The sequence below is a fragment of the Sebastes fasciatus genome, chromosome 5 (assembly GCF_043250625.1).
Source record: "Sebastes fasciatus isolate fSebFas1 chromosome 5, fSebFas1.pri, whole genome shotgun sequence".
In the NCBI taxonomy this organism is placed as follows: Eukaryota; Metazoa; Chordata; class Actinopteri; order Perciformes; family Sebastidae; genus Sebastes; species Sebastes fasciatus.
In genome coordinates, this window is record NC_133799.1 from 19,822,201 (window position 1) to 19,836,060 (window position 13,860).

A 13,860-nucleotide genomic window follows, 5' to 3' on the forward strand; every position below is an offset into this window, starting at 1 on the left:
ATTAGTGTCTTTGAAATGAATTTGCATTATCGCGTTAACTTTGACAGCCCTAAAAAATATAGATGATAAATCTTGGTTAGCCGGCATGAAACCTGGTGTTTATCTTGTTTATCTTTATTATCCAAAGTTACATTCTCTACACTTTTTGTCCACTAATATTACATTTTTATTATGGTAATAAACATGACAATTATCTTACATACTGCTTGTAAAACATATAGGTTAGTCATAATATAGTGTTAAAAACATTATCTAGAATGAGGTCATTACAAATCAAACTACCCTGATGATTCACTGATGTTCCTACAGGAACATCTTAGCAGCAATATACCTATTATATTAAAAATGCTTAATGTTGCAATATACTGTAGGGTTGATGCTTTGACAATAAGGCACATGTGCATGAAAAGACATCATGTAGGACATTCACAAACACAATACCATCAAGATTCCTGTTTAACTGTGTTGAAGAAGGAGCTGAGGGAGAGCTGTCTGCTGTTAGCTGCACTCAGTTTGGGCTTTTTAGAGGTCTGTGGTTTCTTGTCTTTCTTTGTGCCGGTGTGCTTCTGCCTTTTCCCATCCTAAGAGAGACAAGTAAAGACAAATGTTTAAGGTTGAATCTGATATTAGTATAGGATTATAGAATAAGGTATACAGTATATAAATATACAGAAGTACTTACCTTGGAGGTTTGTTCTTTTTGACTGTCCACAGAGTCGCAAAGCTTCGCAATCTGCAGGAGAGTTAACATTTATTCAGGCTACACATGAGCAGATGTGGACACTCACTCCTGCTGTCACAACTTTCTGAAACAAACTCAACGACTACAACTTCACATTCTGTGAATGAAACTCGCAGTAAAAGGGAAGATAGTAGCGTTTTTTAAACCATTAAAGGGGAAACTTAAAATTAAAATCACTGAAATCATGTAATGTGACACAGGGAATCTACAGTATATAAGTGTCTCCACACACCAGAAGTACATTTAGGAAAGTATATTGCTGTTGCAAAAGCATGTTTTCTGTCCTCTCCTGGTGCTGCAGGTACCGGTCACCTCAGGTACAAAGCAGGGTTACACACACGCTATGTAATCAAAATACAAACCTTTTTCACTCCTGTGGACACGGCAGCTTCCTGCAGAGCGGACCTAGTGAGCCACTGTGCATTTTCAGTCTGTGTTTGTGCGTCAGGGTCCTTCAAACACACACTGTGAACCACGTATGTCTGGTGGATGTGGGAGAAGATGTGAACCACCTGCAAACAGCCAATCAATGATCCATCAGACGGTCGTTACACAGCTGCAGAAAGAGTTTATTTGCATATAAAAGAGTGTATGACAGATAGGTGATAGACATCAAGCTTACCTCTCCCACATACTGGAAGAGACTTTCTGCCGGACGGGTTCCCAGTATCTCACTGATCTGGGCACACAGCGCCTTCTTCTGTTTCACCTCAGAGCTCTTCTCCTGCTGGAGAAGACTCGGAAACTCCCACAAGCCTGCCAGCAAACCTGGTAAATGTAAAATATATATATAATAAATAAAGCATTATTTTAACCCGTAATAATATATCATAATTTATTTTTGATTATATTTCGTATTACTATTCTGAATCTGCAAAGTAACTGATGATTAAAGTTATCAAATAAGTGAAGTGGAGTAAATAGTATAATATTTGCCTCTAAACTGTAGAGGAGTAGAAGTATAAGGTAGCAGAAAATGGAAATACTCAAGCAAAGTATAAGTACATCAAAATTTGTATTGAAGTACAGTCCTTGGGTGTTCTTTTCCATCACTGCACGTCTGTATTTAGTATTTCTTTAAAGTTTGTCTGACTGAGAGTAAAACTACAATGAAAATATCTCCCAAAATAAACACTGATGGAAATGAAGTAAAAGCTGCAGAACGGTTGAAGTCTACCAGAACTATGGAGCTATGAATTACTGCTCACATCCACCATTCTCTCAGCATTTCAAATAGGGAAGTGAAAACAAAAGAGCAATTCAATCTGATTATCAGACTGGAGACAACTTCATTTTGCAGACGGATCTCGACCACCACAAACAGATCCCCCACCAGCGGGACACACTGCGGACACTGACCTTTGTTTGGCCTCTGTGTGAGCAGGTACTCGTCCTCGCCGTCCTCTCCAGGTCGGATCACCACACAGGTCAGAGTTCGCTCCACACGAGGCGGCTTCTTCGCCGGCTTTCTGGGGAAGTTCTGAACACCCAACTCATCGTCCCAGGGCTCCGAGGGACACAACAGACATGTCCCGCTGTTCACTGAGGGACAAGAGGAAGTACTTTAATATAATATCACAAGGTCTGATAGAGAGACAAGGACTCAGGACACGTACCACAGTCTTCTATATCAGGCAGGGTGGACAGCTTCCTGTCCAACTTCACCAAGAGCTTCCTGGAGTTTTTCTCTTGTGTGGCATGAACCTGCACATTCAATGGACAAATCCCAACCTTTACACTATGATCCACAACCTTAATAATCTATATTAGAGCTTCTGCATTTACAATACAAAACAAAATGCAAACCATAGCCATGACTAACTCTAGTTTAGCACATTTTCACCTTGCGGAAAGAGCGGCAGTGAGACTGTACGGGACACTGGCTGCACAGTGGTCCTTTAGGGGTGCAGACTCGTGCTCCCAGCTCCATCATGGCTTGGTTAAAGTCCCCGGGTCTCTCAGGGTCCACCAGTGTGTTGGCTAGACTCCTGAAATAGAACAGCATATTTATTTTAGCAATTCATCACTCCTGAATGAACAAAGACTTAATTTGGAATTGTCTTTAAGTTGAAACTTCAAAGCCACTTTAATACCATTTACAAAGACTGACTTAGCTATTAAATATATTTGTTTTTCCTGAGCTTTGATCACATAAAAAGCGGATATTCATTTCAAAGTTCATATTTAGACATGGACTGATTAGCTGAAAAGTGAGAATGGTCTGCAGCATTCAGAACAAACTCAACAATTAGGGGTTGAGAGTTGAAGTTGAGAGACAAACTGTCTCAACTATGTGCCTTTTGGATTTGTCCCAGTTTTGTGATTTATATTTTTAAGGAATATTCCTCAGTTTTTTGAAACAGGATTTCCTTGACACCTAAATATCTTCACCTGGAAAAATATCAAACAACAACTGTTGCCTGGACTCGTCTAAGACAACACACATGAATCATTCTGTGTGGACTAAAACAAAGCTGTCCTTGCCTGACAGACTTTGAACAGGACACCACAGGTAACAGTTTGTTTATGAAAGCCAATGAAAACTGGATGCAGAGTCCTTAACTGACCAGTAGAGAGGTACTGTATGTTTGAGTGTCGGGCAGACATTGATGTTTATTGCGTGCAGAGCTTACAAAGGCAGACAACAAAAGCAAAATTCATAGATATTACATTTTTTGCGATTGCTTACAAACTAAATATGAATGCTTTGACAAAAGCATCAAACCTTAACTTTTGTAACCATGGCTTAAACAAAGGCACCAAAAGTAAAACACATTTTCTGCTTTGCCCTTTGTTTGCAATTCTGCAACACACTTCTTACAAAACATTACACCGTTTTTCACATTAGACACAAGTTCAAGAATGAAATCTCTTGCAATCACTGGGAAAACACTTTGATTCAAAATGCAAAACATACCAATCAGTCTGAGCCTAAAAATAGACCTCAGGTAAGCTCATCTATTTTGTGAGAACTTTGGAAACATGGAGACAGAGAGAGGGAGATGAAGAGGAAGAGGAAGAGAGAGGGAGAGGACAGGACAAGAACAAACAAGGGGATCAGGGATGACATTGCGTGTGATGTGGATGAGGTGATGTGGCCAGAACTGAAGGACAGAAGGTGAGATCCATCCTAAAATACTGTTACTATTATTTTTTACCATAAATGAGTTTACAGTAACATACTGTATTGATTATTGTAGTGTACTTCTACTTTTCTTTGTGTTTGTCAAAAAATAAAGCTGTATATTTTTTTCTGAAGCCTTTCTGTTTTTGTGTTCATTGAAATGTGAGTAGATTGTACTGTACTGGAACAATCTCTCACAGAAGCCTGTATGAGGAAATTACAAAAGGTATACAAAGTACTAAAGACAGCAGTGTTTTGTATAAAGTACATCAGTCTGTTGTTGCTGCTTTTAAAGAGTCATTCAAATGGTGCATGTGTGAATCATTTTGTTGCAAAAATGGCATTTTGAAAAAGGATTGTGAGGGTTTTGACTACACAGTTTCCTTTTGACATAGAAATAAGATGTTTACTTCCAAGTGTTTTGTCTTATTTGGCTTGTGTGTAGAGTTTTGACACAATGAGCCAAATTCTGAAACAAGTGTGTAAGCAATCGCAAAAGACTGTAAAGTAGGTGCTTGGATCAAAGTGAAAACTCCTTGAGGATGTTAGTTTGAAGTTGAATCTCACCAAAGTGCCTCTGTGACAGCAGGACTGGTGCTGTCAGCTCCGATGGCCCTCAGGCGACACAGCACCCGAATCACATTGCCATCCACGGCTCCAGTAACCTTGGCAACAGAGAATTTTTCAACCCATCAGTGATAAACGAGGCAGTAAAGCTATCAAGAGTCTGCTCCGGACCATAGAAACACACCTGACCCAGTGCAATAGAGCCTACAGCTGCAGCGGTGTAGCGTCCCACTCCAGGCAGCTGTTTCAGCAGGCTGTCGACTGTACGAGGCAACTGCCCCTTAAGCTCTGACACCACCTACAACAGACCAGTGATACAATGAACAACCTGCACCACAATATTTCATTATTACACGCAATGTTAAGAGATAAGTAATTTCATAAATCTTTGCACTGAGCCACAAGTTTATAGTAAATGAAGAATACAGAACTCATCGGACTAAAATGCAGATATATGGCAGAGAAATGTTTGATTTACAAAACACAACACAGACCTTTTGAGCTCCTTCATGCAGTCTTTTTCCTCTGGAGTAGTAGCCGAGACCCGCCCACATCTGGTTCACTTCCTACACATAAATGAAATCAATACATTTAGTTTGAAATCAATACAATTTCACCATTATCTTCAGGGACTGCTTTTAGTAATCACCTCCAGTGTTGCAGCTGCCAGATCCTGCACCGTGGGCCACCGCTGGAACACAAAGAGTTTAAATTACACATAATGCATGCAATATATTACATAATAATACATTTAATATATCACAAGGACTTAATGAACACCTCAAAGACACCTACCTTCATCCATTTGTTGTAATAGTTTATTACTGTGGCAACTTGAGTCTGTTGCAGCATGATTTCTGAAACCCACACTGGAAAAAAAAGAGAGAAAACTGTCTTATAAAGAGTGTCGGCCGCTGTTTAACATGTGTAATTTTGACTAGAAAACATCTTCTTACCTGCGTATGTCCTGATGTCGAGGTCTGACTCTGTCACAGCCTGTAAAAGAAATGCAGGAGTTATAGAAGTCAGCACTGTTCATCTATTGTCTAACTCTAATCTAATCTACTTTAATAATGATACCTAAATAAAGTTTGTCTCTAACAACTAAACATCTGTATTAAAAAAAGATGATATTTCTTGTCAAACCAGTGAAAGAGATGTTTGTCTTTACCAGAGTCCTCCATGGCAGCTCTCTCTTCTCCTTGTCGTACCAGTTGAGTAGCTGAGAGCGCAGCAGCACAACATCAGCAGGATCATGGAAAGTGTGGTACGCGGACGGTGAGGAGGCATTCGTGGTTTCCTCTGAAGACCAAAAACATCAGTCTCATTCAAACTAAACAGACTTTTTACAAGTCAAAAATTCTGATGTTAATGCATGCATGATCTATCAAACACCCCGGGATGGTTCCAATGTTATATGTTGAGGGAGAACAACAACAGAACAGGGGACACTAGTGAAGTAACAAGATACAGTTGGCAGATTTATTATGTGTCATAACTTTACATTTCCTAGTTCAAACAGCTGCTTTATAAGGCTAAGATCCATTTTAAAAATTAACAATTTATTCCCTGTAAGTGTGAAATTTAACATCATGAATGGGCCCACAGGACTAATGTGGTCATTTTCTGAGGCTGTACACTTCACTACATAGTTGAATGAAAACCTTTTTAGGGCTGCACCTAACAATTATTTTTATCAATTAATCTAATGGTTATTTTTCCAATTAGTTGATTAATCTAACAACTGATTTATTGATTATTCTAAAGATGAATTGTTATATAAATCGGGGAATAAAAAATAATCGTTTATTTAACAATTAATTTAACCTAAAACATATTTAAAGAATTGTCTCATTAATATTTCAATATAATTTATTCAATCATGGTCTCTTAAAGACAAACAAATGTAAAAGGAAACAACAAGTATGCACTGCAGGGCATTATTCCCAGTCTTAACTGGTAATTTCCATTTTGCATTATAGGGCTACAACTAATGATTATTTTGATTATCGATTACTTTCTCGATTAATCGATTAGATGTTTGGTCAATAAAATGTCGGAAAATGGTGAAAAGAGAAGCTTGAATCAGAGAATTTTGACTTATTTTTACCACAAAAAAAAATTACTCAAATTGATTAAACGTTTCAGCTGTATAGATCTATACAGCCCAACATAAAATAAATTCATTCATTTCATTTCAAAATGTATTTCGAACATGTAGAAATAAAAAAAATAAAATAAAGAAAAATAAAGAAAAAGAATGATCATACCAACAAGTGGACAGTCAGAAACAAGTAGTATTTACATACAATGAAAAGCGTAAGAAAAATAAAATGTCAACACTTGATGCCTTGATTTACATATTCGAAAAGGAGTGACAAGTATAAACTTATTTAATCCCAACCCTTCTCCATAAGTAAATTATTAATTATTAACAAGCTTCCTTATTGAGCCATACATATACTCAAATTCAGGTTTCCTAAATTTGTCTAACTATAATTATTATTTATAATTATTCTAACTATAATTATTACCTTTTATCTCTGTCATTCAGAAAGATAAATTAATTACTGATATAATTATCCTTATCAAAATATAAATTTGTTATCAATGCAAAATTAAAGCAAGTTCAATTCAAGTAAATGAATATAGTGCAATCCACGTTTAGCAATCCAGCAACAAAAAAATAAATGAAACAATTTAAAATTCAAGTCACTTTCAGGAGGAATACCAAAACATTGTGCAACCTCAAGTTTAGCTTTCAAACAAAAATGCAGACATATACATGGTTGTATTAAATGACAGGCTGTTGTATTGGATTGCATAAGACTACAAGTGTTGCTCTTATTGTGAAAAACATTGGGTTGCCTGATGTGGATAGACATCGACAAACACATATTGTGCTGGTTCATATTCACCATCATATCAATATGGATGAGTTAATTACCCAAAGTGTCTGTGTTTTAACATGATACGTTTAGTAACATCAGCATGTTACCTTCTTTCACAGCAGACTTTGGTCTCTTCCGGTGTGGTTTTATTGTTTCTACCATCTCCAGTCCGGCTCTCTTTCCTTTAACCATCGCTGAACGTATCCTGCTCATTTTGTAAACTACTACATGTGTAAATAAAAACGTATTTCATTTCTCTTCGCACAACACAGGCAGACTTGTTTACTTCATTTTGGTTCCCGCCATGTTCAGGACGGATGTTTTGGCTGATCGCCCAATCAGCTGCGAGGAAACAGCGGAAGTCCGTGTTGCGTCATCTCCGGTGGGAGGGTCCAAATCAAAATGATTTAAAGGCAGTCTGTGTGATTGTGCAATTATAATTTCATATTGATTATTATTGATTATCATTAACCTGCATCAGATGAAGCATTTATTTTAATTTTTTATTTTATTTTGTATTTATGTTATTAGTGCATATTAATAATAACCAAAAAGTAAATTATCATGAATAAAGTGAAAGGCAAACTAATAACAATATGGTGTAAAACTGTATTAGAACTGGGCATAGACAATAACAGAGTGATTTTTTTCCTATGAAATAACTCAATCTAAAGTCCAAATTGATCAAATTTAAAAAAGAAAATAATAATTACACTAATGATAAAGGTAAACAACAAATCTGAGAATTAAAAACTGTGTGCTTGTGCATTACAATTTCATATTGCTTATTATTGATTATCATTACCCCGTATCAGATGAGGCATTTTTTATTTTATTTTGTATTTATGTTATTAGTGCATATTAAAAATAACCAAAAAGTAAATTATCATGAAAAAAGTGAAAGGCAAACTAATAACAATATGGTGTAAAACTGTATTAAAACTGTGGATAGACAATAACAGAGTGATTTTTTCCTATGAAATAACTTAATGTAAAGTCAAAATTGATCACCTTTTCTAAAGAAAAAATAATTACACTAATGATAAAGGTAAACAACAAATCTGAGATTTAAAAAAAATTAACAGTAAATTTATTTGCATCATTAAAATGATTTGTCCTTGTCAGCCTTCGGAGTTGTCCCCATCTCAAACTGGAAATCAAAGATTGACAAGACAAAAAATATTATATTAATAATAATATTTTCACATAGTACAGGCAACCATAAAAATAGACAAACATTTGACCAGCGTTAAGATGAACAAATAATCATTACCTTCAGTTATGTTAACCTTGTTAGTTAGCAGGATTTCTGCTTGTGTTTCATCCATATTCATGTACAAAGTGTCAGCTTGGTGCTGTAGAAAGACGGGGATTGAAGATGTTAGTGTTGCGTTCTAGCAGCTTGACCTTTTCACTGATGCTATCATAGTATTTAATAAGTAAAGCTTACCATAAAGGCTGCAAACAGTGTGCTGCCGATGCCTCTCTCCAAATGTTCCTCAATAACCGAGTATGAGTGGACGAAGTGCTACGCAGACATGAAAGTATTAGTGTGTGTGCATGTGTATGTACAGTATGTGTGTGTCTGTAAGCAGATATGTACCTCCAAGGCCAGACTGGCTTGTATTTGGGCATCAGTGTGCTCTCTGTTGCCCATAGCGTACAGAAGATGTTGGATCACTCCGAGAGAGAGAAGCTCACGAGAAACCTCTTGACTGTCTACAGCCAGCAACCTTCAACACATTCAACACCATAAAAATATATCCCTACTGTAAAATGACAACAGCTAAAACTATTACTATTTACATATCATTGTATAAAAAGAGCATCACATTTTCGGACAGTGTTTATTGTATGATAAAGCATTCATGACGTGTCTAGTTATACTGGATTAATATTACCAACCGTATAGTTTTAGCTGCAGCAGCTTGTTGCACAAACACAGGCAGAGATCCAGTCATCTTGATCATCTCAGACTCTGATGACACTGTATGAATCAACAAAACATGTTATGGCACCTTGTTAATGTGTCAAATTAGGTAATATTATGTCAAAAAATGGACTAAATGCTAGCACATTAATTGATGGGTTTGGGTAGGTGGAACATTGTTTAAGAAAATGTGGAAATATAAGCATAACTAAATGAAATTCACTTCCTGTCACCCTTTGTCAGACCCCTCACTTTTCGGTCGCAGTAAACATGTGCTTCATGTTGCGAATTAAATAAAAACACTTGCTTAGGTTTAGGCAATAAAACCACTTAGTTAGGTTTAGGAAAAAACAACATGGCTAGGCTTAAAATTACTACGTATTTACAGGGAAAATGCCCTTGGGATGAGAACAGGCCCTTTAAAAAACAACACGCTTAAAGATCAAAGTGTCACCTTCGATATTCATGTGCTGCTGCACTTCTTCTTTAGTAGGCCTCAGCAGAGCCACCAGTCCATTGAGCAGCAGTGGCCTCACATCATAACTCCTCAGGTCTAAGATCAGATTTATAGCTGCCAGAAACATACACAGAGAGAGAGGAGTGTTAGACAAGATATTACAACATACAGAAGCCTGGTTGAAAGCATTTTATCATTTAACATAACAGCACGGTACGACAACCTGAGTGCAAAGAGCAAAAAAAAGCTCTCCAAGATTGTTAGTATTGCAGGGAAGGTGATTGGGAAGTCACAGAAACAACTTTGCAATATATTTGACAGTGCTGTACACAGGAAGACTAATCATATAACTACAGATACCTCACATCCACTACACTCAGAGTTTGAGCTGCTCCCGTCTGGCCATCGATTTAGGGTCCCAAAGGTCAGCCAGAACATATATATAAGAAGTCTTTTATTCCCTGTGTCATACAGGCATTGAACTCAGCAGGGAACACTTATTATTTTATAAGATGTGCTCTCTTTTATTATAACATGCTGCTACCTGCCCATTGCACTATTGTATACTGTATATTTGGATGTTTGAATGTAGTGTTGTGTTATGTGCATTGTATGTACCGTTGCTGTATTTGGAGAAGCCAAGCGATTTCCACTGAGGTGGACAATAAAGTCAATCTATCTATCTATATATCTATCTATTAAAAGGTGACAATTTATAAAAAGGATACAACATTTTCAGCCACAGTAGCGAGTGGATTCATTTGTCATTTCAAAGCAAATATCAGCATACAAAACAAAAAAAAGTTTACCACCATGTGGATTTAAAAATGTTCTCAGCTTACCTCCATCCTGAACCTCCAGGTGAAGGGAGCTGAGCATGTTCAGCAGAGGTTCTACTATGCTGTGATGGGTTGTTTTCATTTTGGACTGTGAGGGAGAATAGTGAGAGTTCTGTTATATTTCTTCTCATATGTTAAATATATCACCAGAAGTCCACTGTGTGAAAGAGCAAGGATGACAGCACATGCATGCTGCGAGAACATGTGCACTCTCAAGTTTTACCTGCACAGCGTGCAAGGTGTGCAAGACCAGCTGCTGGGCCTTAGGGGAGTTACATGTCATGAGAGCAATCAGACTTTTGTAGATTTGCTTTTGATATTTGGGGTTTCCGTGGGAGAGGGACTCCAGGACGGCCCCGGGCGCTGTCTCCTGGGTTTCATCTGTGTTTGACTTAGCCAGGCACTCTGCTACGGCTTTCACACCTACAAGAATGTAAAAAATAGAGAAGCTGATGTGACAAAATACTAATCTGAGTACAGATAAACCTGAGAGAAAAAAAGGTATAAAACAGCACTAAAATACAGCTACTGTTGCACTGATCTTATGTGTCGTGTATGGAGAAGTTTGTATGTATTTCCAGGAAAACTCTTCAAAATTCTTTGTTTCTGTTTTGCAATAAAAAAGGAAGTGTAAAAACATGTTGTTTTTTTACCATGGCTTTCACAGATAATCTCTTTGTACTTGCGACCAGCATTTGAGACGGTGAGCAGCAGACGGAGGGCCTCGGTCTTCTCCTCCTCTGTGCACTGAGAGTGGCTCAAGATGTCCAGGAGAGTGAGGACACCTCCGTCCTCCAGGAACTCCATCAGGTACTGATCACTGAGGAAAGTGAGACAAGTGGGTCACACACACAAAAATGGCATAATGAGTCATAATTTACAGATTATGATGCAGCGTTTCATTTCACTCACTGGCTTGATGCAGAGAGGAAAATCCCTATTGCTTTGAGCTGCAGTCCCAAGGATGTATTAAACATGTATCTGAATATTCAGTTAAGGAGTCTCTGTTGGTTAAATATATTCCTACACCCTAAAGGACTGTAAACTTTAAATTCATTCATGTATAATTTGATTTCAGCCCAAATATAGTTAAATATGCATGCATGCATGCATGCAGTAAAGGACATGGGCAAACAGTAAAAATAAATAATTATTGATATTTGGTCTTGCATTCAACCAGCTTCTCATCCTCATAAGTCCTGACACTTTGTCAAAAGATAATATGTATAGGTTTAATTGCACATAAAGCTAACAGCATTGGTGCACAAAACATACAGAACAATGTACAGAATAAATACACAACAGACTGTAATTTGTGTACAACTTAATTTGTACAAAATGTGTTGATAACAGTGGTGGAAGAAGTACTCAGATATTCTACGTAAGTAAAAGTAGCAATACCATAGTCTAGAAATACAAATAAAAGTCCTGCATTCAAAGGCCTATTTGAGTAAATGTACTTAGTTACTTTCCACCACTGGTCAATAATATTGAAAGGATTTACATATCTATGAAATTGAAGTTTAAAGGTCCCATATTGTAAAAAGTGAGATTTCCATGTCTTTTATATTATAAAGCAGGTTTAAGGTCTATATAAATACTGTGAAAGTATTGAAACACTTAATCCACAGAGAAATACACACAGCCCGTATTCAGAAACTGTGCGTTTGAAACAAGCCGTCAGGATTTCTGTCCATTTGTGATGTCACAAATATACAATATTTAGACCATTACACAGTTTTAAACAAACATACTAAATGTGTCCCAGTTTATATCCTTTTGTAGTGTATGTGAATGATATCAGCTGACAGGAAGTATACATGGACCCAAGCTGTTGCCTAGAAACGTAATTCCGTTGCCATTCCGTTGAAATGCGCTTAAACGGAGCATTTCAGACAGAGGGTGAATACAGGTATATTCAGACAGACAGTATGAGAAAAATAATGTGTTTTTTGAACATTAAAGCATGTAAACATGTTCTAGTAGAAACCCAGAATACAAGCATGAACCTGAAAATGAGCATAATATGGGACCTTTAAGTAATCATACTACATTCATCCATTGCAGCATAGGCCTAACATATGCAATAATAGTAGGCTACATTTTAGTAAATATGTTGTCTGTATTGGCTTTTCTACTGTTATACAGCAGTTATGCAGGCGCCCAAATTCAGCAGGGCTTAAAAACAGTGTGTGGAAAACATGCCTGAACTTAAACATAAAGGATACGTGAGTCTCATCCAGGTGGTGAGTCTTGCCAGGAAGAGACTGGCCACCTGAGCAAACTCCAGCTCCAGCTCATAAAACGTCTTCCCTGTGTTTCTAGTGAGGAAGGTTTTCAACATGCGGCCGCGGACCGTCCTGTCACCGCGGTCCCAGTCTCGAAGATAACTGAGCACTTTGCAGATGTTCACTTGTTGTTGTTCTTCCTGTGTTGACATCATGTCCTTTTATCGTTCTTTCACACGCAGAGTCCAGACTGTAGCTGCTCTACATGGTGTTTATTAAAAAGGCTACAGGCTAATTAACCTAATTACTGAGTTTCTGTCTTCAAAAGTAGTAATTTTTCGCAGCTTGATTTGCTCCTTATCTTCTTCTTCTAGCTTCGTTTATAGCAGCTTGCTAACGGTCGCTTAGCAACGCCCCCACAAGTCTGCAGTACAACGTCAGCGCCCAGCAGTGATGTATTAACCCGGGGGTCTCTAAGCAACCTGCGGCTCCGGAGCCACGTGCGGCTCTTCAGCTCCTCTCCAGGGGCTCTCTGTGGCTTTTTAAACATGGAAATGAATAACTGTTTTTTGTTTACATTTTCATTTTCATTTTTATTTATCATTGTTGTAGGTCTATAGTACGACGGTACCACGGAGTATTATGGCCACATTGAGAAAAAAATTAATCTGAGATTTCGAGAATAAAGTCATAATATTATAAAGTAGTAATTTTACGTCTTATTTTCTTTTTTTCTCATAAAGTTATGACTTTATTCTCATAGTATTACGTCTTTATTCTCGTAATATTACGACTTTTTTCTCGTAAAGTTAAGACTTTATTCTCGTAATATTACGACTTTATTACTGTAATAATCCGACTTTTTTTCTTGGAAAGTTATGACTTTATTCTCGGAATATTACGACTTTTTTCTCTTAAAGTTATGACTTTATTCTCATAGTATTACGTCTTTATTCTCGTAATATTACGACTTTTTTCTCGTAAAGTTATGACTTTATTCTCGTAATGTTACTACTTTTTTCTCGTAAAGTTAAGACTTTATTCTCGTAATATTACGACTTTATTACTGTAATAATCCGACT

The 13,860-nt window shown here is 37.2% G+C and overlaps 1 protein-coding gene across 1 annotated transcript; it reads right to left on the reverse strand.

Annotated features, from left to right (window-relative positions):
* Nucleotides 1–142: 142 nt before the first annotated feature.
* mutyh (mutY DNA glycosylase) lies at nt 143–13,211 on the reverse strand. The gene is made up of 25 exons (XM_074636719.1): nt 12,779–13,211; nt 11,463–11,531; nt 11,204–11,370; nt 10,774–10,973; nt 10,554–10,638; nt 9,709–9,825; nt 9,230–9,311; nt 8,928–9,057; nt 8,775–8,852; nt 8,598–8,679; nt 7,432–7,575; nt 5,605–5,735; nt 5,390–5,429; nt 5,229–5,302; nt 5,083–5,124; nt 4,928–4,999; nt 4,618–4,731; nt 4,434–4,531; nt 2,586–2,730; nt 2,359–2,446; nt 2,102–2,284; nt 1,365–1,510; nt 1,105–1,254; nt 683–733; nt 143–581 (listed from the first exon to the last, which is right to left on the reverse strand). The coding sequence occupies exons 1-25, from the start codon at nt 12,991–12,993 to the stop codon at nt 444–446; spliced, it is 2,841 nt and encodes a 946-aa protein (XP_074492820.1). The 5' UTR covers nt 12,994–13,211; the 3' UTR covers nt 143–443.
* Nucleotides 13,212–13,860: the final 649 nt, after the last annotated feature.

Coding starts and splice junctions, on each gene's coding strand:
- mutyh (XM_074636719.1), bottom strand. CDS start 12,993: ATGATGTCAACACAGGAAGAACAACAACAAGTGAACATCTGCAAAGTG. Junction 9,826..10,553: donor CCTGGAGGTTCAGGATGGAG/GTAAGCTGAGAA, acceptor TGTTTCTGGCAG/CTATAAATCTGATCTTAGAC. Junction 4,532..4,617: donor GCTCTATTGCACTGGGTCAG/GTGTGTTTCTAT, acceptor TCTGTTGCCAAG/GTTACTGGAGCCGTGGATGG.